The sequence below is a fragment of the Mus pahari genome, chromosome 5 (genome assembly GCF_900095145.1).
Source record: "Mus pahari chromosome 5, PAHARI_EIJ_v1.1, whole genome shotgun sequence".
Taxonomy (NCBI): Eukaryota; Metazoa; Chordata; class Mammalia; order Rodentia; family Muridae; genus Mus; species Mus pahari.
The window spans coordinates 82,697,421-82,725,119 of record NC_034594.1 but is presented as its reverse complement, the minus strand read 5'-3'; the positions used below and the strand labels follow the sequence as shown (position 1 = coordinate 82,725,119).

At 44.4% G+C, this 27,699-nt stretch overlaps 1 protein-coding gene across 3 annotated transcripts in view; it reads left to right on the top strand.

Moving 5' to 3' along the window:
• Nucleotides 1–5,588: 5,588 nt before the first annotated feature.
• Bcl2 (BCL2 apoptosis regulator) overlaps nucleotides 5,589–27,699 on the top strand; it is a 168,191-nt gene continuing 146,080 nt past the window's right edge. Inside the window, exons 1-2 of one of the 3 annotated variants that reach the window (XM_029538377.1) lie at nucleotides 5,589–5,627; nucleotides 6,077–7,685. In XM_029538377.1, the coding sequence (XP_029394237.1) occupies nucleotides 7,110–7,685 (576 nt within the window). In that variant the 5' untranslated portion in view covers nucleotides 5,589–5,627; nucleotides 6,077–7,109. Of the gene's footprint in view, nucleotides 5,628–5,697; nucleotides 7,686–27,699 lie in introns of those variants that run through there. The other 2 variants (XM_029538378.1, XM_021197920.1) reach the window with 2 other exon arrangements.

Sequence of the window (27,699 nt, the reverse complement as noted above, 5' to 3'; positions counted from 1 at the left end):
TATCGCTTCTCTAACTTGTATGTTTGGGTGTTTAAAAGAGAAGTTCTTTCTTTCCACTCCACTAATGAGCTTATGCAACCCCCATTTTTCCTCATTTTACATATATTGGCTGAGTTTCAGTGATGTGCCTCCTAGGCGGGCTCCAGGGGTAAAGACCTGTGTACTTCCCCTCCCTCCTGATGACTGCCGGCCTTGCACCTTCCTCTCCACCCTCCACCTCTCTGTTGTCTTTGCTGTAGCCCGGTATGTATTCCCTCCACTCGAAACCCCCTGCATTCACCCACGTCTTTGGCTGGTGACCTTTGATACAAAGATGTGAATGCCAAGTGTTTTTGTAGGCAAGGAGTGTATCAAAGATGTCTGTTCCCTCAAGTGGTCCGTAATGTAGCAGAGAACATCCAGAAAGTGTACTGTGATTGACAGGAGGTGTGATTAAGCTATATGAACAAATACAGAACAGATAGGTTCAAGGCACTGTTGAGCACTTAGTGTGTTGTTGAAAGTATACATGCACAGGATGGTTAGCAGTCATTACACCTCTGCTTATAAATGAGGGGACAGGTACTGAGAGACAGATGTTCACTAACCAGCTCAAGGTCACAGCTGTCAATTCCATAGGGCCAGATTTCACCTGGGGCTTCTGTTTTATTTTTTTGTTTCTTTTGTGTGTTTTTGTTTGTGTGTTTTTGTTTGTTTTTCATCTCTTAGTCTCCAAAACTAACTACGTCTAAGCTGTCTGGGTGGAGTATGGAGGCTTCCTGGAGAAGTCAGCTGGTTTCACACAAGTATTTGAGCTGAAGCTTAAGGAACTGATCGGAATTTCCAAGGTAGAAAGTTAGCTGTGTTTAGAGAGAGGAACAGATGTGGGGGTAAAAGATGCTAAGAAGACATTTCAGACACAGCTCGTGGTAAGCTCTTGCCTGGCATGTGGCAGGTTTGATCCCCTCTACTGCCAAAGGAAAAATAAGGACAAAGAAAAACAAGAAAGCCATCAAAAGTTTGCACTGCTCTGGGAAGGGCAAGTGGGAAGGAGGGGAAGCAGGCTTGGGCAGCTGGAGTCATAAGGATGAGATGCCAGCTTTTGAACTCTGTTGAGCAGAAAAGAGATAGCAAGATTTAAGAAGAGTGTGGTATCCCTTGGGATTCAGCTTTAATGTTGCCTAGGCTGTAGGGGTATTGCAGCAAACAATCCTCATGTGTTTGAGAGGCACCCCATTAAAGACATACTGCCTCAGAAGATGCTGAGGTGCTTGGACTCTGGAATAGGGTTGGTATTGGTGTCCTCATTAGCCTTAAACAGAATGGCCAATGACTAAGAAAAGGAGAGAAGGAAGCTGCACAGGAAGAATAAATATTTCCATAGGGGCTGAGGTAGGGAGGAGTGACAGCAGAAATGGGAGTCGGGGACATCAGTGACTGCCATCAGTCTGCTGCCAGCTAACTAAGAAGAGGCAAGGAAAGACTTCAGCCTTGAACATCCCTTGCTGGTTATGAACTTCCCCCTTCTACAGCACAGGAGTACTCAGACCTGTTCTAAGTCATATAGCCTGTGGTGTCTAAACACAAGCATGCTAACGTTGCTATTTAACTATTTTAATTGGTAGTTAGTATCAGGAGACACTGTGAGGTCTGCTAAATAGCAAATGTCACAGAGAGGAATGTAAATTCTTCTCTGCCCCCTTGCTATGGGTGGTGGCTTCCCACGTGTTTGTTCAACCGCTTCAGTTGTTATCCAGAAACGAGCAGGCTTTGAAAACTGTCAAACAAGTTCCTCTCCTTGGCCTACTTCACCTTAAATGTTACAAAGGCAGGAAATGTCAATTCTCTACTTTCTTTTGTAAACCAAAAGTGAGCACCGTTTCAGGGTTGCCACTCTGGTGCTGGGCATTGAACCCAAAGCCTCACATAGGCCGGGCCAGTCTCACCCCAGGCCCTTGCGTGCACACTGTTAACTTTGCACTCCAGTGTGACTGACTTCTCATTCATGCCTAGAGGTAGAGGTGACCCCTTCTTACTGAATGGGTTAGCGAGGCTTCGGCTCCACCATAAACTAGTCAGGTGACTTTCTAGGTTAGGTTAGGGCTCATTTCTTTTTGATCTGATAAAAGTGTTTCCCAGTTAAGACAAGAATGGCTGGACAGCACAGAAAAGACAAAAATAATGTGACCAGTCTTGGGAAGAAAGGTCTGAGCCTGAATGTCCTGGGAGCACCGCCAGTGGGGCTCATGCAGTGTTCGTCCACCAGTGCCTACACACCACTCTGCACAGGAGCCCTTGGTGCACACATGCGACCTGCGAAATCAAAAGCCAGTGCTTTGGCTTACGCCTAGGCCTGTGAAATGTTAATTTTTTTAAATTGTTCGTTTTATTCAGGTTACATGGAGTAGCAGTCTCAGTGCCCCTCCCCCTGCTTCATTTTGTTTACAGATTTATTTCTGTTCCATCTGCTTACAGCTTTTAACCTGAAATAACCCAGAGTTTCTTTTGAAATGTGTCTTTCTATTACTTTTTTTCCTCAGTGAAGAGTCTTTTCCCTCATTTCAGTTAAAAATTTCATAGCTGGAAGGATTTGATATCCATGCTTAACACTAACCAGTTCTATGTTCATTTTAGAATATTCTTGTTCGTTTTCATAAACTCGGGGAACTTTCACATTGATTTTTCAAGAGAACTTCCCGAATAATGCTGCAAAGCACCAACCAGCAGGTGGCGAACCTCACAGGGAAAGCTTTCTGTCCAGCAGAGGATGAGGAAGGTCCTTCCAAACCCTTGTTAGGTCAGCTTTCTCTGTGGCTGGCCTTTTTCCCTTCTGGCTGGATGCTACTCACCAGAGACACCAAAGGCTGGCCCCTAGACTCTGAGGAGGTAGAAGCCACCTTGGGAAGTGAAAGGCCACGGTACATTGTCCAGAAGGTCTCAGTTACTTGTCCCCAAGCCAGCCACGTTAGTCAGGGCCAAGATGCCACAGAAGGGTCTGGGAAGACCCTTGAGGAAAAGTCAGGGAGCATTTCTGTGTCTGGGAATAGGGGATGCTTTCATTCTGGCTGTTCCTGTTGCAGAAGCACACCACTCCTGCCCACCCCATTCCTGCCCACCCCATTCCTGCCCTCTTGTTTCTTCAGCCCAGTGCAGGGCATTAAACGTGCAAAGTCTTTGGATTCCTTTGAAGTAATGTGGGAGGTTAAGACATGGTCTAGGAGTATCCCTGAGCCGTCTTTGTACCATCAGTGCCAGTTCCATTTCTGTGAACACATACCACCTCAGTGTCTCCCTCCAGCGCAGGCCACCTCTCCAGCACTATCAGTGCCATCAGAGAGCTGTGAAGGAGAGGTTCCCTTCATCCCTTTAGTAACAGACTCCTAGGAAGGCACCCATTCTCACAGGACAGAGGTGGTCCCATGGCTAACAGGGTGAGAAGTAAAAAAGAAAAAAAAAAAAAAGAAAAAAGAAAAAAGAAAAAAAAAGTGCTGTGTGTGTGTGTGTACGCGCACACATATATATTAATAGATGCTTTATGGGCTGAGGATGTAGCTCAGCACTTGCTTAGTGTGCATAAAGCCCTAATTTCAATCCCCAACACCACAGAAATGGGTCATTATGCATGCCTATAATCCTGACACTCTGGAAGTAGAGGAAGGAAAATCATTAAGCTTATCCTTTGTTACATAGCAAATTCAAGGGCCACCTGGGCTACATGACACCCTGCCTCAAATAAATAAAGGTGGAAGGGGAGAAGTGGCTCCACAGTGCTGTCCTATGATAATTCATGCCATGGCATGTACTCTCCACCAAACCACGTCATGTACACACAAAGTACACTCTTTTAGGCTTGGAATGAGGTAAAGATGGTGGCTGAATGTGCTGTTACTACAGTAATCCAGCAAGTCTGTGGAACTTGTCCACCCTACACATGTGATTTGTTCTTGAGCCCTATATAGCAACTTGCTATTCTGTGAATGAACAGTTTGTTTATTTATTTATTTAATGTATGTGAGTACACTGTCACTGTCTTCAGACACACCAGAAGAGGGCATCAGATCCCATTACAGATGGTTGAGTCACCATGTGGGTGCTGACACTTGAACTCAGGACCCCTGGAAGAGCAGTCAGTGCTCTTAACCACTGAGCCATCTCTCCAGCACTGAATGAACAGTTTTTCTTGGTGTTTTATCTCTCTCTCTCTCTCTCTCTCTCTCTCTCTCTCTCTCTCTGCTTGATTGTTTCTGTCATGGTTCATACAAGTGACAGAGACACTGTGTGTCTGTGGTTGCATAGACACATTATCTGTATGGCTGCGCCTTCTGAAGCCATCTCAGGTTGGCTGCTGATTAGAGCTGAGGATATCTAAAACCATACCTATGCCATGTTAGGATCGTGGCCTTGAAAGGTAGCAGGTAGCGCTCCCTGAGGTCCAGCGTTAGGAGCAGAGGAAAACAGTTCCTGAAACTCCTCTCTTCACTGGTGCACTGAGAGTTAGGTCTGGCCTTGGTCACCAAGTTGGGTTTGTCTAGATAGAGGCTAAAAGAGCTGGGTGCTCATGTGGTGTCTGATTGGACACCTCCAAGGTAACTCCGCCTATCACTTTGACTATTCTTTAACAAGCCAAGAGCATCAGTGACTGCCATCGGTCTGCCACTATCTGACTAAGAAGAGACAAGGAAAGTCCAGTCTCTGAGGCATATCCCTTGCTGGTTGTGGACATCACGCTCTTCACAGCAGACCTGTTGTTCTAAATTACACAGTTTGTGGTGTCTGGGCAAAAAGGCCTAGAAACAAGCATGCTAACTTTGTTATTCTAAATATTTTCATTTGTAATTAATATCCTGGAGACTGTGTTGGGAGTTGCCTCTTCACCCAAGGGTAGCATACTGGTACCACTCACTACTTAGGGGTCAATATATGCCTCAATAATCTCTCTGGCGGCTGAGAGCTGATAACATAGTGTTTGGGGGGTTGTTCACTTGGTTAGTTGAGGGTCTGTTTGATTTTATACACTATATGTGCTTGTGCATACTACACGGTTTAAAGGGTCCATGTGATTGTAGATACACTACACACACACACACACACACACACACACACACACACGGCGACTGTGTACACACTTTACGTGTGGTTAGAAAGGGTCCATTGGATTGTGCACATTCCATGCACACGGTTAGAAAGGGCCCATGTGACCTGCACATGCTACATAGAAAAAGGTCCATGCGGTCGTGCACACTGTACACGTTGAAAAAGATCCATGCAATTGTGCACACCCTGTTAGAAAAGATCCAGGTGCCTCGCCACAGCCTGGCCCTGGCTATAGGCAAGTCCAGCCAGCAGCCAGCCCCGCAGGCCCGAGGAGGCCACTCACACGCCCACTGAGCGAGCCACCGCCGCCCGGGAGGCCCGCGCCACCCACGGTCCGGGGCCCAGCGTAGCCCGCGGGTGGCCGCCACCCAGGCCAGCGGCCGCGGCCGGGCGCGCGCTCCCCGCGGCGGCCGCGGCGCCTTTAACCCGGGCGGCTGGCGGGCGGCGGGAGGAGGCGGCGGGCGGGCGCTCAGAGGAGGGCTCTTTCTTTCTTCTTTTTTTTGAATGAACGGTGACGTACGTACAGGAAACCAGGCGCTCCGGCGGAGAATGAAGTAAGAGGCCGGGCCCCCCGCCCCGCGCCCGCCCCCTTCCTCCCCGGCCTGTCCTCCGGCCCGGCGTCCGGGTCCCCGCCGAGCCGCTGCCGCCAACACCGAGGTGCCCCGGCCCTCCCTAGCCGCAGCCGTCACCGTAGAACCGGCTGCGCGGCGCGAGCACGAGGAGGCGGCCGCCAGCGCCGCCCGCAGCGGAGGAGGAGAAAGGGTGCGCAGCCCGGAGGCGGGGTGCGCCGGTGGGGTGCAGCGGAAGAGGGGGCCGGGGGGGGGACTTCGTAGCAGTCATCCTTTTTAGGAAAAAGAGGGGGGGCAAACCCTCCCCCACCACCTCCTTCTCCCGCAGCGCACCACACACAGTGCGCGGGCTGCTCCTTGGGCACCGGCGGCCCCAGCGCGTCCGTGCCTGCGTTTAGCAAGCTGCTTATTTTTTCTTTTCCTCTTTCGGAAAGCGCTTTGGCCCTTCGGAGTTTAATCAGAAGAGGATTCCGGTCCCCGTCCACCAGCTCCTCCATCGTCCCCTTGGCGTGTCTCTCTGCCCTGGAGGTCTGAAGCGGTCCGGTGGATACGGATCCATGCCTGCGCTCCAGCGTGTGTGTGCGCGAGTGTAAATTGCCGAGAAGAGGGGAGACTCACAGGACTTCTGCAAATGCTGGACTGAAAAATTGTAATTCATCTGCCGCCGCCGCCGCCGCCGCTGCCTTTTTGCCCCGCTGCGGTGCTGTTGAGATCTCTGGTTGGGATTCCTACGGATTGACATTCTCAGTGAAGCCAGAGTGTGAGGACCCAATCTGGAAACCCTCCTGATTTTTCCTCCACCTAGCCCCCAGACCCCAACTCCCGATTCATTGCAAGTTTCAAAGAAGCTTATACAAGGAGACTTCTGAAGATCGATGGTGTGGTTGCCTTATGTATTTGTTTGGGTTTTACCAAAAAAGGGGAAACTTGACAGAAGATCATGCCGTCCTTAGAAAATACAGTAAGTTCTTTGCACAGGAATTTGGTTTAATGTAACTTTCCATGGACTCGTTTGAAATACTTTTTATTCAAGTGCATTCAAGCAAATTTCATTTCCAGACAGTTTAATGCATTTTTTAACGTGTAACTTGTAGCGGATATACCTTTCTTACCCTAAATATATAAAGGAAAACACACCTGATTTTAACTTCCTAGGTCGTCCCACCTCCTCACCTTTCAGCACTGCGGAGGAAGTAGACTGATATTAACAAAGCTTAATAAATAATGTGCCTCATTAAGTAAAAAGCAGAAAGGAATTTGAATAAAAATTTCCTGCATCTTATGCCAAGGGGGAAACACCAGAATCAAGTGTTCGGCGTAACTAAAGACACCCCTTCATCCAAGAATGCAAAGCACATCCAATAAAAGAGCTGGATTATAACTATCCTTTTTTTTCTTTCGGGGCCGTGGGGGCGGGAGTCGGGACGTGAAGTGCCATTGATACCTGCAGCTTCTTTTCGGGGAAGGATGGCGCAAGCCGGGAGAACAGGGTATGATAACCGGGAGATCGTGATGAAGTACATACATTATAAGCTGTCACAGAGGGGCTACGAGTGGGATGCTGGAGATGCGGACTCGGCGCCCCGGGGAGCTGCCCCCACCCCTGGCGTCTTCTCCTTCCAGCCTGAGAGCAACCCAACGCCCGCTGTGCACCGGGACACGGCTGCCAGGACATCTCCTCTACGGCCCCTCATTGCCACCGCTGGGCCTGCGCTCAGCCCTGTGCCACCTGTGGTCCACCTGACCCTCCGCCGGGCTGGGGATGACTTCTCTCGTAGATACCGTCGTGACTTCGCAGAGATGTCCAGTCAGCTGCACCTGACGCCCTTCACCGCGAGGGGACGCTTTGCCACGGTGGTGGAGGAACTCTTCAGGGATGGGGTGAACTGGGGGAGGATTGTGGCCTTCTTTGAGTTCGGTGGGGTCATGTGTGTGGAGAGCGTCAACAGGGAGATGTCACCCCTGGTGGACAACATCGCCCTGTGGATGACTGAGTACCTGAACCGGCATCTGCACACCTGGATCCAGGATAACGGAGGCTGGGTAGGTTCATGTCTGGTTGAATGAGTCTGGGCTTTGATCTCAAGGCCAAGATGCGCAGGTTGGGGGTGTGAGTGGATTCTGGGTCAAAATGGGCCATTGAGCCGATGAAATAAAAATCGAGTTTGTAGTTTTGCTCCCCCGACCTCTCACTCTCTTCCTCTGGGTACATCACACCCTGCCAACACCATGTTAACTCCTGCCCGCTGGCTGTGAGGGAGCAAAGGTCCAGCATTTTTGATCCTGTAGGATCTGGAGATAAATAGTATCCCTCCAGTGACTCTCAGAGTTAGTTAGTCCTTGTAGCTTGCTGCAGATATTCTGGGTCCTGTGTAAGAACCAGACCTCCAGCACTCCCTCTTGACCTGTGCATCTTTAGCTCCTCTGGTGGACTAACAAACTTAAAAAGGTCCATCTAGACATGCAGGCTCCACCAGAGGACGCAGGCAAACCTTTTCTAACTCACTTGGGAACATTTTCCCAAAGAAAAACAATACAGCTCCTTTTCCTGGAAATCATAGCTGAGCTTGTAAAAAAGGTAAGCTTAGGTAGGAATTCGTGGATGTTTGTGGAATCCGGTCCGTCTATGCCATAGTCCCCAGTGGGCATGGTGGGTGTGCACCCTGAACATGTCCGTCAGCGAATATTCGGGGATTTAGAAGTCTGCATCCACTGTATGTCTTCACTTTTCTCTACCTACATTCTACATCATAGTTTTTCGATCTCTACTGCTGAATGGACTTGCATCTAAGGTGCCTATGAAAGGAGTAATGGAGTCCACTAAGCTGTGGAGTCTCCAACCCTGACAAGTTAAAATGATTAGTATCCATAACACTGGTGAGCATCTATGGGGTGATTGTTTTCTGGTATCTTGGGAGGTCAAGCTTCCATATTTTACTGTATGATTTAAGCTTTTCTCTGGTTCTTTAGGGGCAGAGAACAGACTTAAGGCTTGTTATACCTAAAACAATTAAGTTATGAGAAAACAATAATTATTGTCTGACTTTTTTTAAAGACCTTGTTTTAATGAAAAGGGTTTTCATTTTAGTCCTGCCTTGGTAGTATAAAGAGAATGAGTAAATATTTTTTTTTATAGAGAACTTTACAGGAATAAAAAGTCAGTAACTGATTGAATGTGAACCAAATATCTAGAAGCCCATTATGTTTTTACTACAGTTTGCAAGATATGCTAATTTTCAGAGGCCCTAAAAAAGCCAAGAAAAATAGATGATTGATGTGAACATCTGATCTTATTTGACCAACGTTGACAAAATATTGGTGGCACTGTTCAATGTTTAAAAGTAAAATTAACTCAAATATCAGAGTTTAAATGCTTGAAATTCACATGCTCTTTGTGAATTGAGTGCTTGTTGACATCCCACAGGATCAGACTGTTAGCAATGCTGGAAGACTTGGCTGAAGGCTAGAAACTAATCTGTAAGACATTTAGGTGGTTTGATATTTAGCCACTGTATTCATAGAGATGGGAACTTCAGGCTCCAGATATTTTAAAGTCAAAACTGATTTAGGTTTATTATTTCATTTTTATTGACAATGTTTCTTTCTATTTGAAAGAAATCCACAGCAGTGAATGTGTGATATTGACTATCAGGTTAATAAAAAGATGGGAAACAGGGCTTCAGATACAAGCTGACCTTTGGTGTCGACTTGCAATGTGTTAACACGTCAGACAGCCGTGGCTTCTCTTTAAATGGAGCATCTCTTTTCTTCTGTGTTCACCATCACGTTTTTGTTGTATGGCCTATCTTTGTGGTCAGCAGGTATCTGAGGTTGATAAATGCACAGGCTTCATGTTATGAAGCCAAACCACAATGGCATATTGGAAGAGATGATAAAAACTTTTTTTTTAAACAAAGCCTCTTATAGTAAATGTAAGTCATACAGATGATGTAAGTCATGGATAATGGAGAAAAAGTCTAATAGTTTTCAGAACAACACATAAATGGATGACTATGCAGGAAAAGAAAGCACATTGACAAGAGTATGTGTCAGAAAATGGAATCAAATGTGAACACTTTGGAAAAAAAGTGTTAGTATTTGAGAATTCTTAGCCTATGGTTTCAAGTGTCTTATTAATGTAAATGTTTGTTTTAGGCACTGGGCATATAGCTTTCCCTTTAATTTTAGTTAGTCAGGATTTCATCTCTAACATGTTGCATACTGCGGTGATGTTTTAATAACCACATCTACATCTCAGCTGAGAGCTTCTTTGCCTGAGATAATAATGGAAATGGTGGACCTAATTTCCCATGGTATGTGGAGCAGCTTGACTGTAGACCTACTGAGAACACCTGGAGCTTTACACTGGAAATCACTTTTTGTTTTCTGCTCCAAAGTCAGAGTGCTCCAAGCCTGGGAAGACATTGTTCCATGTTTCATTACGGAGAAAACATCCTTGGCAGGACCAGCTTCTGATAGTGGGTCCTGTAAATTAAATAGAGACTAAAGAAGTAATTGGGTTTAAAGTAGAGTATGACTTGACCCCAAGTCTGAATTAAGGGCTTTGTGCCATCTAGAGAAAGGCAAGGAAGAGAGGGTAGGGAGATAGCAGTAATTCTAGAAAAATGTCTGAGGCCTTACAGATCAGTAGCATGGGTGTCACCAGGGACCTTCTTGGGCGAAGAATCCCGGGCTTCACTCCGATACCATTGACTCACAATCTTTGGTTTGTATGTACAGTAAAGTCTGAGGGTGCTGGCTGCCGCTTAATCCTTTCTGGATATGGGTGGTTTCTTGTTGTTCGTTTTGTTGTGTTTTGTCTTTGAAGGGTCAATCCTGACATGGATTCTCATAACCTCTTTTAGTGGGCTCCTGGTCGAGAATGTTACTTGGAATCCTGTTTCTCAGGCATCCACTACAGCAATCTTACCCCCAACAGGAGTAGAGAATGAAGGCAAGAGAGAAGTTAAATAAGCCCAATCGTACTCCTCTCAGGGATGCTTCTGGTGATGGCTATGAAAGTTGCATTGGCAGTACTGACACCATTAAAGTGTGATAGGTTTCCCTCATCAGCTAAAGGGAAGCTCATGCCTCTGTACCCAGTAGAGGTCAGCTCCCTTTGTTGTAGGTAGTTAGCTAGCAAGTAGATTTCCCCTCTGGATACAGTTTGCATTACCACTCTCCTGTCAGTGGATGAACTACATGAAAGAGCATCTTTTTTCCAGTGGCCAGTATCAGCTGCCATGGCCAATTTTGGCAGCAAACTGATAGTATTAAAAATAGCATTATGATGATCCAGTCTTAAATAATACATTCCCTGATGAACTTTCCTTGGGAAACTGTGTATCTCTGTCGGCTAGGAATCTCATGACCACTTTCAATCATTTATTTTGTAAGGAAAAAGACCGTGTTATTGGTCTTCAAGTTCTTAGTCATGTGCTGTTGACTGTCTTCCTGGAACTTCATACAAGTCTAGTTCCCTCCGTTCTCCTTTCTGGGCTGGAGTTTTTGTGGCTATTTAGCATCAACTGAAAGATTTCTGAGTCCTATTCCTTTTAGTTGTGCTTTCTAAAAAGAGCCGCTTGTTCATTTTAGCAACCCTTGATTGAACTGGTACATGTCATATTGTTTAAAGGCCGTAGACCACACATGCGAACCACATAGCAGAAATCCACGGGGTGGGGGTGGGGGGGGAGGAAACAACCCAAAATCTTGCCCTTTTCCTCCTCTTCTCCTTGTCTTCATCTTGTTTCATATCTCAGATAGATGATAACTGCATGCAAGCCACAACATGGCTGGGTCTTGGAGTGCATTGCAGTAGCAGTGTCTCCTCATGGTGCACCATCTCATTTGCTTTAAGGACACTCACTGTGTTCATAGCAGGTTGGCAAAGGAGTACATTTGTACAAGAAAACAACACGGTCTTTGTTGTGTACAAGCACAAAGGTTCCCCCCACCCCCACCCCCAGGAGGTGTATTGTATGTGAGAGTCAAAGGTTCTGCTAAACCTTTTTAAGGAAATCTGATATTACCTTTTTTCAGGTACAGCAGTGACCTTTCATAAAGACCACTCTGAGTTCATCTTCCTATGAAGTATGTCTTTCACTCTTCTTGGTTTAATTCAGACACACACTTGATGTCTGAGAAGGTTAATCATTCAAGGACTGAGTTTCTAGCAGAACAACATGGCAAGTTTCACATGTGCCAGGCCCTGAATTAGGTTGGAGACATGGGAAGAAAAGCTCCCCCGCAGCCTGGATAGATCACAGGCTAGGATCCTCGGTGTCTTAGTGTCTTACCCAGGAACTGAGCAATCGAGATCCTGGACTTAGAAAGAAAAACACAAGAAGTATGTTGTTTTGCATGTGATTCAGTCTTAAGGTTATTTCTAGCCATATGGTTGTTCGAGTGTGCATTAGGGCTCATTTAAATAAGGGGCCAAATGCAGGTAACAATTAAAAAAAAAAAAAAAACTACTTAACACAGACATAGGATTAACAGAACTGAAAGGTGGGGGAGTTCCCTATTTAAATAGTAATCAACTAAACACTGTTTTTCACATTGAGTAGACTTAATAAACACTAATCTACAGTTTTAAAAGAATTTCATTAAAGGGTTTTTAAAAGAAAGACAATCAAGACTTGCACTAATTAGAACACAGTAACTTGGAGATGTGTCTTAAATAATTCCTTCTCATACCCAGAAAGATGCTTTGAGCCAGACGAGAGACTCCCCCGCCCCAACCTTAGAGAGGAAGAAAAAGCTTCTCTTTTGCTTCGGTTTCAGCCCTGGTACTTCTATCAGATGCTTCTCTTCTGAAATGTGATTCACAATTTACAGGGATCCGTACCATACTCTCACTGTGTTCCTAAGCAACAGTGTATGGTACCCGTGGGCCTCTTCCTTTAAATGCAGATGGGGAAAGTTTTAAAATTAAACAGTTCTTTCCCTTCTAACAAGGTCTTCTTGCAGGTGGCTGTTTGATAGGAGCCAGTGGTACAGTGCCAGCATTGGCCTCTGGTGAGCATGAGGCTTTAATGATTTTTAATGATGGTTTCTCTCCCTAAGGCTTGGTAGATTCTCTCACTGGCACCCTGGGTTAGCTCCTTGTCACCATGCAACAGTTGAGGGGTAGGATTCACATGGAAAGCTTGGCATTTCATCTAGATTCTTCCAGAAGGTAGAAAGTCGTGAGGTTTTACTAAAATATAGCTCGCCAGACTCGGATCTTGCCACAGGCAGAAGTGCAGGTAAAAGTTCTGTTGGAGGGTGCTGCCCCTTGACTCCAGAGATCATAAATCTCAACCCGAGCAGAGGACAGTATCAGCTGGATCCCTGCAATGTGTGATTCCAGTGGGCAAATGCCTTGACTAAGTTAACTCAGATAACCTAGTGTAAGAACCTCTTCCCTAACCCCACCCATCAGCATGCTTGAAAGGGCATCTCGATGGCATGCTGCTGTAGCTACTCTGGATTGCATCTTGGGTAGTTTTCTTGGGTGATGAAGCTCATCTCATAAGAGGCTAACCTTGGAACTGAACACACCCTCTTTTACACGTCACCCGTGAACATGAACTCCGACAGCAAACCATTAGGCGACCTTACATTTCTGTCTGGCTGTTTGTTTTGTGTTCAGGACTTCGGGACTAGAGACCGTTCTCTTTTTAGTTAATAATCTGCTCTCTGGGATTTCGGCATCATGACTCAGAAGCTTATGACCCGCTCCACTCTGCTCCTCATTACATCTCCTGAAAACAAACGAGGAGCCCACTGTGTCAAGAGAAACTTGAATTTTTTTTCAAGGGAGATCTTTATTTTTTTTTCCATTGAGACCAATATGTCTTCTCTTATGACAGTTCCAATTGCGTATTTCTCCATTTTAAGCTATCAAGAAGACAGCTAAGCTGTAAAGAATAATGGGCCGTTTACAGGTGTTAATATGTAGTGCCCCAAACAAGGGGTTTGAGTTGCAGGTTGGCTTTTGCTCTCTTTTTAGCTCTCCGTAGTATATAGCTAAGACGTCTGCTCTGCGGCCTGGTGAATTTTATATCTATGTTATTAAGTCTGAAGTTGAATCGCAGCCAACCCTTCCCCTCTCTGCTGCATCTGAAATTTCCAAGGTGGGAGGACATATGCTTAGGCAGCTTGATTCAGTGCTTTTGTAGGATATAGTACATATCCGTATTATAGTTAGGATAGAAATAAAATCAACCCGAGTCATGTCATCAGCTGGGCATGTCGAGTCACCTCTCGGGATAAGGAGAGAGAGTCCCACGCAGGACGGCAGCTCTGGCGCCCCTATGTTTGCAGCTCCAGGGCTAGCACCTAGCCTCTTCCTCTTTGCATTCTTGCCAGTGTTCCCCCCCACACATACAACTGAGAGCAGATGTTTGAGAGTATTTTACAACAAAATTACAAGTATATCAAGACAGAGCCACTGAACATTGAAACGGTAGCAAAAGAGTAAGATTATTTGAGGAGCATTAAGAAAAATGAGTAGCTGCCCATGAACGTTAACCTCAAGATCCCAGGATCTAGAACAATGGTGGGCATGGATGGGTTCAAAGGATCTTGTTATTTAGGGAAATACACACACAGACTTTTTTGTTCACAAAGGAAAACATTTATTAGTAAACCTACATACAAAAAGATCTGTGCTAGGTGTTTTGGTTAAATAAGGTTTTTTTTGTTTTTTGTTTTTTTTGGGTTTTTTTGTTTGTTTTTTTTAAAGAACAAACATTTGGACTGGGACTATTCTGTCAGTAGCCATGTTGTCATTGGTTTTAGCTGACAGAGAACTACTCTAGTTAGAAGGGAGGACCCCAGGAGAGTTCCATGTGGAAGATAGTTTTGAAGCAAATTTTGGAGAACAGATAGGAAAGAGGTGTGGGGAGGGAGTATTTAAGGCAGTGGGACCCAGAGCTACCAAGCAGGCAAGGATGTGTAAATTGTGTATTGAACTGGGAGGTCTGGCTTGATCACGGCAGCAAGACTATTATGGGACTAACCTAATCTGAGAATGTAGCCTTTGGTCCTAAACTGAGAGAGGTGTTGTATTAATCAGCGATCTCTAGAGTCACAGAACTTATTAAGGGAAATTATTGGAATGACTTACAGTCTTCATCCCACCTAACCCAACAGTGGACAGATATGAGTGGAAAGTCTGAGAAGTTGCTCAGTCCCACAAAGGCTAGGTGTTTCAGTTGGTCTCCTATATAAGCTGGAATGCTGAAGAAGTAGGTTCCAACTGATGTGCTAGCAAGTAAGTTCAAACAAGCAAAGAAGAGTGAGCCTTCCTTCTTCCATCATCCTTATGTAGGGCTCCAGCAGAAGGTATGGTCCAGATTAAAGGTATGTACCACCTTACCTGGGCCTAAACTTTTCTTGGCCACTATTCCTCAAGATCTGGACCAAAAGCCAGGCTGTATCTTCCAGCCTCAAAATCTAGATCACAGGTGTGCCGTCTATTTCTGGATTGCAGTCCATTCCCAATGTAGTCAAGACGATAACTGGGAATAGCCATCACAGGTGTATATAGCTTGGTAGATGTTGAAAGGATCCTGTGACAGAGCAGGATGTATATGTTAGAGGAAAGACATGACTAGTGATGCTTGATGCTAGGTAGGAGTGTAGAGCAAATTCATGGGAATGGGGAAGTGGGAAAGGCTGGGAGGACATAGTACTAAAAGATTTGGATTCTAGGAGGAATGAGGACAGAAAGAATCAGAGGACTTGAGGAGTATACCAGCTGGCTGGAAAAGAGAAAGACACTGTCTTTCCAGAGAAGGGAAGGCCCACTTGCCATGTTGCATGGTGGGTAAATGTAATGAAACTGACTTTAAACTAGTTCATCTTGGGCCCTTATGAGGATGCCCAAGTGGAAGAGCTAAGGAATCGGTAAGACGTACATATCAGGCGCTCCAGGGGAAAGAGGGTGAAAAATTAACTGCCTTTCTGCCTAAGCTATGTAATTTAACTTGAACTGAACTAGCATGGTCCTGCATGCTGCTAAGGCCCCCATTTGTGATCTAAATTCAAGGGACTTCAGGAGTCTCTGCAGCTTCCTTGTGGAGTAATTTACCCCATTAAATTCAAGATGAAATAGTGAATATGTGAGCAATAAGTGTTTTATAATACACAGTAGGTTTATGAAAAGAATGAATTAATGAAGTGATTCTAGTGAAGCAGTCTGGGTATTTAGCTCATCCTAACGGGACAGTCTTAGTCTCTTAATGAGTGATCTATCCCCAACTGTCACATCCTTCTTCTTAATTAATATTTATTAAAAACAAAAGAAGACAACATACCTATAATTTCTTTATCTTTTTCTTTGAATTAAGGAAGTATAATATAAATATAGATTTTTAAATTTTTAGTTTTTAGACTTTTAAATTTAAATTTGTAAATGATAATTAAATATAGATTTATCAATATGGATTTTGCTTTACACTAAACATTCCCCAGATATTACTCTTTCTGTGCTAACATCATGCTGGTCACATTCTATCTGTTTATACGGAGGTGATATACACACAGATTCCACACATGTACTTTCTTTTCGCTCTCCTCCTGTTTCAGATCTAACCCAAACTGCGCCTGCCTTGATGTCTGAGACTTTCATCACCTTATCATTAAAGAAAGGCTTGTGCAAGGCTCTCGAGGAGGGAGCAAGGTGGACTTGAGCTCTGATTAGTGTGCTCATTGAAATATTAAGAGAATTGCACCAAAGTCCTGAAGATAAATGATAAAATCCAGCAGCCTATTGAAGCTGGAAGTCAGTTCATGTCAGCATTACCAAAGTTTACAGAACTTAAAGATTTCATTTCTAAAGATCCTGACCAACCAGAAGACCACCAGGACTGTCCCCAGTAACAGTATTGGCCGAGTAGCTTTGGCTACATTTGGTCTACTCTGGTTTAAGCCAGACTCACAGCCTATCTGTGGCTTTGAGAACTGGAGGAATTTGTGTTTTGAGAACCCTTGGCACAAAGGAACTTTAAAGCCTTGTTGCTCATCGTTCGTCATCTGTTTGAGAAGATCAGATGATTTCTTTACTTGTAATGAAGGCTGACCATGCTTCTCTAGGGGCTTTTAAAAAGACGGATGTGTCAACTTGCAGATTTGTCCCCATGAATGAAACCACAAATTCTCTTCTGACTCCCCTTCCCCTCCCTCCCTCTCTTCTTCTATGGCCATCTGTGCCTCTTTCCCACTGCCAGCCCCTCTTCAAGTGGCTTATCTTTGAGTGAATTCAGAAACTTCAAATTATAAAGGACACCCAGATAATTGGCCTGGTCTCCAAACTATCTGTCCCCTGTCCAACTGCCAGATTCCTTCTTAATGAATACATCCACTGACAGAGGGATCTTAAGCTTGCCCACATCGTGAGAAAATGAGCTCGCCTGCTCTGCAACAGCTTGCAGCACAGGGGAAGCAACGACAGCCATTGCACAAGTTGTCTCTGAATGTAGTTTTCTTTCCCATAAATGATACTTTGAGAATACAGTTAAGGGTTATTAGTTTTCTATTTCATGCTTGGCCTGTGTGTGAGAATAACACAAGCTGTCACTGCAAATCAGTACTTTATCTGGTTAATGTGAGCGTTTAATATTTGGCTCGATTAAAAATTAACTGATGAAAGTCCATGTCATTGGAATCTGAAAATGCCGTTTGTAAGAAATATTTCAAGGGCATGACCAATGAGTAATTAGTGGTTCAAAAACATGGCAAATTGAGAGGAGGGCTAATGTGAATGGAGATGTTTGACTTTGCCTTAAAATCTCTACCTGTTTGGCACAGTAAAATGTTGGAAAAGGACTATCTTGGTTGTCATTGCTAAGGATCAACTCGTATTTTTTCTTCATTTTCTTGCATTTGGTATTAAGGGAGCAATATTTTTTTAAGTTGGTCATCATCTACTAAACATAGAACAATAGATCAACTGTTAATTTATATATGACTTTTTCACATCATAGTGTACTAATTATGTTTATATAAATGTTAACTGTGGTACCTGACAGAAACCACACAAGGGAGGAAGAGTTGGGGGCCTCATGATTTTAGAAGGTTCTGTCGTAGTTGCACGGCCCAGGTGCTTGGTCAGAGCATCATGGTGTGGAGTTTAGGGTGGATGCTGCTCTTGGCAGATCGGAGTGCCAGGGTGAGATGACCTCAAGAGCTGACCCACATTGTCTGCTTCTTCCAACTACTGCCCACCTGCTGAATTGTCCAGATAGGGTCAAATTATTTAAAATGCGAGCCTGGGCTGAAGAGATGGTTCTGTGGTTAAGAGCACCAGCTAACTCTTCCAGAAGAATTGGATTTTGTTCCCAGCACCCACATGGTGGCCAGTAACCATCTGTGACTCCAGTTCCAGTGGGTCTGATGACCTCTTTTTGCTTCATCTAGCACTGGCCATGAAAGTGGTTCACAGACATACTTACAGGGAAAACACTCATGCACGTAAATAAAATAAATATGGGCCTGTGGGGAGACATTTCATATGCAGATGATAACATTTGTATATAGGCCAGGTCCTGGAGTATGATGGTCTTCTGCCTTTCAGTCTGGGAGGTATAGGGGATCCAGAATCAGACAGCACAGACAAGCATGTATAGTGCTGTGGGAGAAGAATGCAGCTGTAGCAGAGGTATTTGTGAGGTCAGGAAGGTACCCCAGGGAGTAGACTGAAGCCTGCAGGAAGGGCTGAGTTAGCCTAAGGAAGAGGGAAATGCGGGACCAACTGAGGAAGGTTATAGGGACTGAGGGGCCCAGCCTGGCTGGTGCAGGGAAAGCAAACCAGCTGGATCAGAGAGGATGCTAGAGGCCCGCAGCCTGCAAGGGCTCTCCCCATACAGGCCGATCTGAGATTCTCACACAATTGATGCCATCGGGACTGGGAAGGTATGAGTGGGCAGTGAAAGGCCCTGTGCCTGGCCTCGGGACCAGCAGAGTGGATGCAGGGATAGGATGCAGAGACTGAGGAAGATGTGGCAGTGGACCAAGTATTTCATGTATCACCCATTTTCTTTTTAACCTATAGTGACCTCCTCTCCTACCTATTTTTAACCAGCTGTGGCTGTTGTTTTCGTTCTTTGTGAGTCTTACCTCATCTCATATTCTCTTAAACCAGCACTGTCTGGTCGAAGGCCTAGAGTTCACAGTGGAATAACCCCCTTTTAAAAGATCTGCCCATCAACATTTCTTTGAGGAGAATTCAGTTATAGAAGGCGGCTGTCACAGAAATTTCTTCTATGTGAAAACAAAGAACAAAACTATTCTGTGGATTCCCTGTGTTGGGCCCTAAGAAAGTCAGGTACCACAGACAGCGATCCAGCCAACACTTCTCTCTATGTCTGGAGGAGGAAACCTGATGGCAGTGTTATAGAACCAGGAAGCTAGGGAGGCACTGCTCTTGGCCCCAGTAGATCACTCACCTTCCTGGTATGGTTTCCTAAGACCAAGTCCACCTCAGTCCTCTCCCTGTGGGTTGCAACCCCTTTAGGACCATTTCACAGGGGTAGCCTAAGACTATTGGAAAACATAGATATTTACATTATGATTCATAACCATAGCAAAATTGCAGTTATGGAGTAGCAGCGAAAATAATTTTATGGTTGGTGAGTCATCACAACATAAGAAACTGTATGAAAGGGTCATGGTGTTAGGAAGGTTGAGAACCACTGTCCTAAGACACCGGATTACTTAATAGGAATTTAATCGACCCTATTTAATTTTGGAAATATGTATCCTCTACTGCTTTCTATTGCAAAATAAATAAATCACAAAAGTTAAAATGTGGCTTAATGATAGATAGAATGTGTGCCTAACCTGTGATTGACTCAAAGCCAAATACATACACACACACACACACACACACACACACACTAATAGAATGCCTGATGTCCATATATAAGCTCAGGACCCTGTGGAGATTTATGAGCCAGGTGGTCTTGGCTCTAAAAGAACAGTACTATAGGGCTAATTGGAGACTTCTACATTACTACATGAAACAATTCTTCAAACCATCACCACACACAAACACACACACACACACACACACACACACACACATGCACCTCAACAGAGAGACAGCAAAACCTGGTGATCAGCACAGATGGTGGCCTTGGTTGTCACTACCTAACCAGCAACTATGGTTTTTATTTGCATTTAAAAATGGGCTCCTCTCTAGGTAAACCTTATAACAATAGGCACACATTCATTAAATTAAAAAAGAACAGTAGAGCTTTCATCTTTAGGTAGCACAGAATCGCTAAAAGGGCCATGGACCCTTCTCTTTCCCTTCAAGGAAACATTTATGAGGTCATTGCAAGGCAGTGGTGTTTGCCCATTGGTGTGAGGCTCCATCCAGAACATCTCAAAAAATTCTTACTGTCAGTCATGGTAGCTCATGTCTGCAATTCCAGCACTCAAGACTCAGACTGGAGGATTACTTGTAGTTCAAGGTCAGCCTGGACTGCTGGTATAAACCTTTAATCCCAGTATTTAAGAAAAGCAGAGACAGACAGGCAGGTGTCTTTTGCTATGAGCCCAGTCTGGTCTATATAGCATGTCCAGAGTCACATGGTAAACAACAACAAAGCGAGACAAACAGCCAGGAGCTGTTCTAGGAGGCCAGAGCTGAAAATACAATGTTCAGTAGCTCTTTTTCCTACAGCCCTCGAATCCTACAGCATGGGGAGGTCAGAGCTGTGCATGGGTAACTACGTGAATAGCAGACTCAGGAAGGGTGTGTGAGGCCGGTGTGTGTGAGGCAAGGTGGACTTGGGTGTTTTACAGCATCACTGCAGCTAGCACAGCAAAGGATAAAGGCCTTTGTTCATAAACCACTCTAAATTTAGTGTTCTACCCTTAAATTGACCATCCGTTTGAGGTCAGTTACTATGCAGCAACATTAATTAAAGAGAGCTACTATTTATGGATTACGTGCTTGAAGCACCCCTCCACTTCTGAATCTCTTGTAGGTCTCACCCCTTTCTATTTATTGTAGCACTGGCTATTGGACTGGGCGTTAGGCATAAGGAAGGAAGGACACGAGCACTTATTGAACTCCCATAAGTGCCAGACCCTACATTTAACCTTAGTAACTGCCTAAGAGTGGGAAGCAGCATTAGAGAGTCAGAAACCTGAGCGACTTCTCCACTAAGAGGCAAGACCAGCTCTTACATTCAGGCAATCCCACTGCTAACTAATGTCCTCTGGAACTTAAAGAAAAATGTAAGCGTTTCAACACAGATCCATTCAGAATGACAAATGGATACATGCGAGATTTTTGCTTTTGTTTTGTTTTCTTTAAGAAGCCAGTTCGTCATCTGCATTTCAGCAACAAGGAGATGAAATCTTTCTCACTTCATGGGGTCCAAACAGTCTTTCACAGAGCTGAGAAAAAAAAAATGAAGCTTTTTTTTCTGTTTCTGAGCCTTTTCTGTTTCTTTCTTCTCTGGCTCCAGTATCTGTGCAGCTTTTGGAAAAAATAAGTGGTCACCATTGTTTTGTCCAGGGCCAGACACCTGACTGCTCTGCTCTTCCAGGGGTCAGGATATTCAGAATAACACCCCACCCCCGGTGCTGTCCTTGATCCAGGCAGTGACTTCACCAGCAAATTGTAACCTGCCTAATGCCTTTAATAAAAAGGTGGGGAGGTTTGTGGCTTCAGGTCCGCTGTCCTCCTGACTCTCTGCCTGTTCTTTTTTTAGGCTGGACCTTAGAGTGTGTGTGTGTGTTTTTTCCAGAGTCCAGGGGTGGAATGACATGTTGCTCACATTTACAAGGAGATGATGTATCTCCTTTTAAAGTTAGCTGTAATTTTTCGTCTACTCAGAAATAAACCTACCTTCGGCCAGATGAGGTTTCTATGCCTACGTCCCAGAACTCAACGGTGCTCCCATACTAGCTCTTGAATGGGGTGCATGCAGTGTGCTGAACTACAGGGCTCGGGGAGCGCCAGGGTAGGCCGGAAAATGCTTTTCTTCAATGAAATATAGACACCAAACTCTGAGGAGTGAGGACATTCTTCCTGCTTTCTTATTAAATGTTTTTGTTACATTTTGTCTAAGACAAGGTCTCTCTATGTATCTCTGACCAGTGTGGAACTTGCCATGTAGACCAGGCCGGCCTCAAACTCAAGAGATCTGCCTGCCTCTGCCCACCATGTACTAGGATTAAAGGTGCAAACCACCACACCTAGCCCAATGTCTCTTTTCTTATCTCTCTCTCTTTATAAATTGATATATTTCTTCATGGCTGAGCACAGAAGAGTTGAATATTTAAATAACTTCAAGTTCACATGCAGAATATAAAACTCAAGAGTCAACAAAAAGAATCACATGTATTATTTTTTTTAGTAAAGCATAGATAAATACAAAATTAAATGTTTTTTTTCCAAGCATAGCTAATGTTAACACTTTTAAGAGCAGAATAGCATAGTATTTCATAAGATGCAAAAAAAAAAAAAAAAAAAAGGAAGAGAAATTGTTATTTAGGTCCAGGGAAAATAATAACCTTTCATTAGGCAAGACAGAGTTCACCATGAGGCTCCTCAGATGCCCAGCCTCTGTGGTGGTGACTGAACTAGCCAACTGTTTATTCTTGTTTTAATTTATAAGGAATAACCCAACAATGTAGTATTGAAAAGGCTGCTGCATTCATTTTTAAACCCTTACTCTCCCAGTGATCAGTGTCTCCCATATTTTAGTAGAGTTTGTGTAACAAACACTGCTTTAAAGACAGGGGAGGAGCTTGGCTTTGGTGTGAAAGGAAGAAAGTCACACGCTTTGACCTCAGTTCTCTTGGGTTTCTTCCTGATGCACCCAAGAAACAGCCACCTTTTGTCCCAGAACTATAATCTGTGAGTATGAAGCTTTCAGAACTACAGACACATTAATGTCTTCAGCAATCTCTGCTTGGTGGTGGCCACCCCATAGAACAGCAGCTGTGCAGGGCAAGCTTGCTAGCATTTACATCCAGAGCTACCGTGGACTGAGACACCATTCCCTAGCCAACTTGAAAAGAAACAGTGTGTGTATATGTATTAGAATTTACCAAGTTTGCCAGGTTTTGTTGTTTTGAGACAGGTTTTCACTCTGTACCTTAGATGGTTCTGGAACTTACCTACTTGAGGTTGTATAGACCCTCCTGTATTCACCTCTTTAGGACTCGGGTTAATGGCATGACTTACCATACCTAACAAAAAGTCATATTTTATTACTTTTTGTGTTATTTGGTATTGAACCAGAGGCTCCAAGTACACTAAGTGCCCTAGGTCACTCTTCTATTGTTGTGAAGAGACACCACAACCATAGCAACTTTTATAAAAGAAATAATTCATTTGGGTACTTGCTTACAGTTCTAGAAGGTTAAATTCATTATTATTATGGCAGGGAGGATAGCAACAGGCAGATAGATATGATGCTGGAGCAGTAGCTGAGAGCTTGCATCCCAATGCATGGGCAACAGGCAGAGAGAGCCAGAGAAAGAGATAGAGGCACAGACAGACAGAGGGAGAGAGAGGCAGAGAGAGCCATTTGACCTGGCTTAGGCTTTTGAGATCTCAAAGTCCACCAGTGACATACTTCCTCCAACAAGGTCACACCTCCTAATCCTTCTAATCTTTCTTAAACAGTTCTGCTCTCTAGTGGCTAATGAGCCTATGGGAGGCCTTCTTATTCAAACCACCACGCTAAGTGTGCCCTCTGCCACTGAGCTCCATGGCATTTTAAAAATGGTGTTTAGTGCTGTACAGTTGCCATCACTTTCCATCACTAGGACCTGTGTGATCCCCAGTGAAAGACTCCTCCCATCAGATAATAACTCTGATTTTTTTTTCCTTTTCTGAGGAACAACCTTTGCATTCTCTGCCTATAAACCTGACTATTCCACTTACTGTGTGGCAGTGGTATCACACAATGTTTGTCCTTCTAGACCCAACATATGTTGCTTACCTATGATGAAGCATGTATCAGAACACCACACCTTTTCAAAGCAGAATAACAATTTAGCCAATTTGCATTCACAAGGCATTTTCTCACAAGAGTATTGACTTATTTTCCATCAGTCAATCATGACAGCAAATGCATTAAGCCAAAACCAAGTTGAATAATAGAGATCTACACATTAGTAAAACAATTGTTTTAGAGTCTGATGGTGTTTTTCTTGCTGTGTAGCCAGCTCTCTAACAGAAACAACTAAATGGGGCAAGAGCGACTTTAATTGTCAGGTTCAGAGAGTTTGGCTCATTGTTCTTGATCCCACTGATTCTAGGCTGATGGTGATGCTGAGCATCATGGCTTCAGAAGAGAAGAGAAAGAAGCTGTTCATCTCATGACAGGAAACAGAACAGAAAGAGGAAGAAGCTACAGCAAGATATTCTTTCAAATCCTACCCTTAATGGCCTGCTCCCTTTAGCCGTGCCTAGCCTCTCACTATTACCCAACAGCCCATTCAATGGGTGGCACCGTTGATGAGGTCAGAACCCTCACTCTAAAACTGTCTGTGAAAACGCTAGAGTTAAGCTTTTAAAAAACTCCTAGGTACTTCTCAGTCGAAGCAAATTGTCAATAAAAACTGATGTCACTGTGCTGTGAAGGGCAGCCTGGTAGCTGAAAAGGATGAACTTCTGCAGCCCTGTGTATGGAGCAGACTCAGGACCCCAGAGATCCTTTTCATCTCCTACCCAAATCAGCACAGTGCTCTCCAGACAAGGGAATTTCTCACAGCAACAGGTGGAAAATCCAGAAAAAGAGGGTAATGATTTGCAGAAACCCCTCCATTCTAAATGGTTAACATTTTTTGAAAGTTTAGGCTTCAGCCATCTGAAAAATCTACTTAGTGAGTTGATTCATTTCAACTCCCTGTGAAAGAGAAGGTAAGCGGAAAGCAGAGTTTAAGTCAGCGTTTGCTGACCTACTTTATGCTCTCTTTTCCTACCTTACTTTACAGTGGAAAGTTAGGTAAGAACTCTCAAGTGGGCATACAGTGGTTTACCAGGGGAGTTTTGGCTTTACCATTGAATCTATATCTTTTTCTGTGTATAAAGTCACATACTTATACGGGTCACTGGCATTCTGTGTCAGCTAGAGTGACTCTGGGAGGCTACTTCACACAGACCAACCCTTAACCACCCTTTTGGACAATAGGGTATGATGGCATCTGGCCTGGTCGGAGGTTTTGGCTGTTGCTATAGAATTGTGACGGGAGTCCGGACACACCACACCAGACCAATGAGAGATGTTCATTGTGAGGGAAGAGGGCAAACAGGGTGACGGAGATGGAAGGAGAAGAGAGAAAAGAGAAGGCAAAGTTCAAGAGGATCTGCCTTTTATTAGTCTGTGATGTAACCACTTGCAGCATGGGAGGTAAACCAGATGGATGCTAGGAATGATTGCCATGGCAACAGATGCATGGGTCCCTGTCGCCTATGGGTGACATCACCAGAGGCAACCTGCAACCATAAGGCTGGTTCCTGATACCAACATTGCCTATGATGGAGAAACAAAGAAGTAGATTACAGACCTATAAGCTATCCTGAAAGGAAGTGCAGAGTGGCCATTGGGCCCAATGGTCTGGGGAGGTGACTGATGGCCATGATTGCAGGGTGAAGCTGGGGTTGAACCTAGCCAGCACCAGCTTGTGTTCTAGTACGCATAGTACTGCTGTCGCTCTAGACTTGAGTTTCCAGAAAGCTGCTTCTCTCAAGGCTTTGGATGTGATGAATCGGGGCAAACGTGAGCAGCCTCAGGATGCTTGTTTAGGAAACCATCTATCTCGTGTAGACAGAGCATCTGAGATGACCTTAGCAGAAATAACAATGGTAATGATAACAACAGCACAGCCTTTCCCCTGGCACAAGAAACCAGTTTTGTAATGAAAATGGAATTTCCCTGGGGAATAGCCTTAGAGAGAACTGGGCGGGTGAGATAAAAATAACCAATATAAAATAGTGTCTGATTGTGTTCCGTTCTCTCTTCTACACTTGGCCTTGCGTGATTTACTTTGTTCAGCTGTCACGTTGAGTGTTACTTCATTGAACTGGTGCATCCTTTGGTCCAGAGAAAGAAAGATAGCTGTGGGTTTAGAGGCCATTGGTCACCTTGAATTTGCACCTCAATGCACCTGGCAGAGAGGAGGAAGTGACTCAGGGTGAATGTTGCCCTGGGGATGGAATCCAAGGGCTTTATGGAATGGGTAATGGGTTTGGTTTTCCAGGGTTCTGGAGGCCCAAATCTGAGCTCCCCGGCGCTTAGGCATGTGTACAGTCATGGGTCATTAGGACATCAGCTGAGGCTGTGTTTTCTTGCCATAGGTCAGAGTCTTGTAAATTCACTCTTGTCATAACAAATGATGCAGCAGCCATATGATATGGCTGGGCCCCCTACCCAGAGGATGCCAATTTCCAGGTGGACATGAGAAGATTCTACTTTTATGTTGACTCTAACAGGGGATCTGCCTTGCTAGACTACCTTGTAAAATGGTGACAAAAGAGTGAGGCTTGCATACCCAGCCGAGCTTCCTTGGTTCCAGTTTTATGCAAATTTGTATAATAGAATGCAAATGATTTCTCAGTAACTCAGAGCCCGGGGACCCATGCTCATCTGATTTTAGCTGTGTTCCTGGGCTTTTTGGTTACTTTGGAGGGAGGGGCATATGTAGTGAAGCAGGTTAAAGATGGCTGGGAGGCCCCGGCTTCCTCCATCAGTAGATGCTATGCCTGGGATTGCATCTTGGAGCTGCAGCTTCTCTATCTGCAGCCACAGGCCATGACTTACATGTATGGGGAGCAGGAGAAGCTCAACACAGACTAATGTATTTTCAAAGTCCTTTATTTCTGCTCTTCTCCCCCAAATGTTTCAGTGCCACAGTGTATATCATTTATTCATCGCACATGTATTATTTATCTGCTATAAGCACTGCAGTAGGTATTGAAAAGAAATTAGCATGTTCTCCTCCTAAATGTGAAATTGTGGTATTCTGGCTGTAGCTTTTCCACTTCCAACATGATAGCTGGCCCCTGCTCATGTTGACTGTGTGAGTGTGGTGAGTCTCATTTCAGATGGGTTGAGCATGTAAATCATGTGCCAAATTTCAAAGACTCTTGGCATCAATGAATGAATTCAGAAATGTTCATATTTATATAAACATATTTGTATATAATTTTTATATTAACTGCTTTTTTAAAAGATAGTATAAATAAAATACATTCAATATGGTCGCTAGAAGGATTGACATTGTGTTTCTGTTGGAGGAGACTTCTAGCATCCCAGTATACAATGTAGTCACCTTCTCACTTTGGTGTTTGGGAATTATATAGAATTGTAAAAGATGACCTTTCTTTTTCCACAAATGTGGTCTAGTTTACATGTTTGCAGCATCCTGTATAACCCATCTCAGAGTGTGTTCCTAGCTACAGTTATTCCACTGTCTTTCCACTGAAGTAGTCAGGCAGGTTTGCCTTATCTTTATAGAGGAAGATGCAGAGTCAGGGTGACTTGCCAATCTACAGAATTGGAGCTGAGCTGCGCATAGAATTCTAGCCTTTGAACTTCTATCTCTATTGGATAGAAGGCTTTTAGAAAGTATGCTAAAGCTTCTCCATATGGACGTTTTTCTTTACCAAAGGCTATTGTGCAAACACAATCCATTCAGAAGTGTATGCAGGTAACATATCAGATAGCTTCATTGTGTGTGTGTGTGTGTGTGTGTGTGTGTGTGTGTGTGTGTGCTTGTCTACAGCTGGCTACTACGACATAGCCATCCAAGGTTTTAGCTGATGCTCAGTCTTAAGGTACAACTTCTGTTGGGTTTGTAGGCTCATTAAGGAAAAGCAAGGTCAGGGGAGCAGGTGCACTGTCACTGTTAGCAGATATTTTCTTCTCATGTCAAGTTCTTGGCAGTATAAGGCATGACTGAGAATCTGATTGAGATTCAGTCATCCATGATATAGAATAGCAAGGCAAGTTGCCTGGAACTTCAAGGCAATGAATTGTAACCAGGAAGTCACTTGACATAAGAAGTTGCCTAAACATGGAGAGGTACCGTTCTG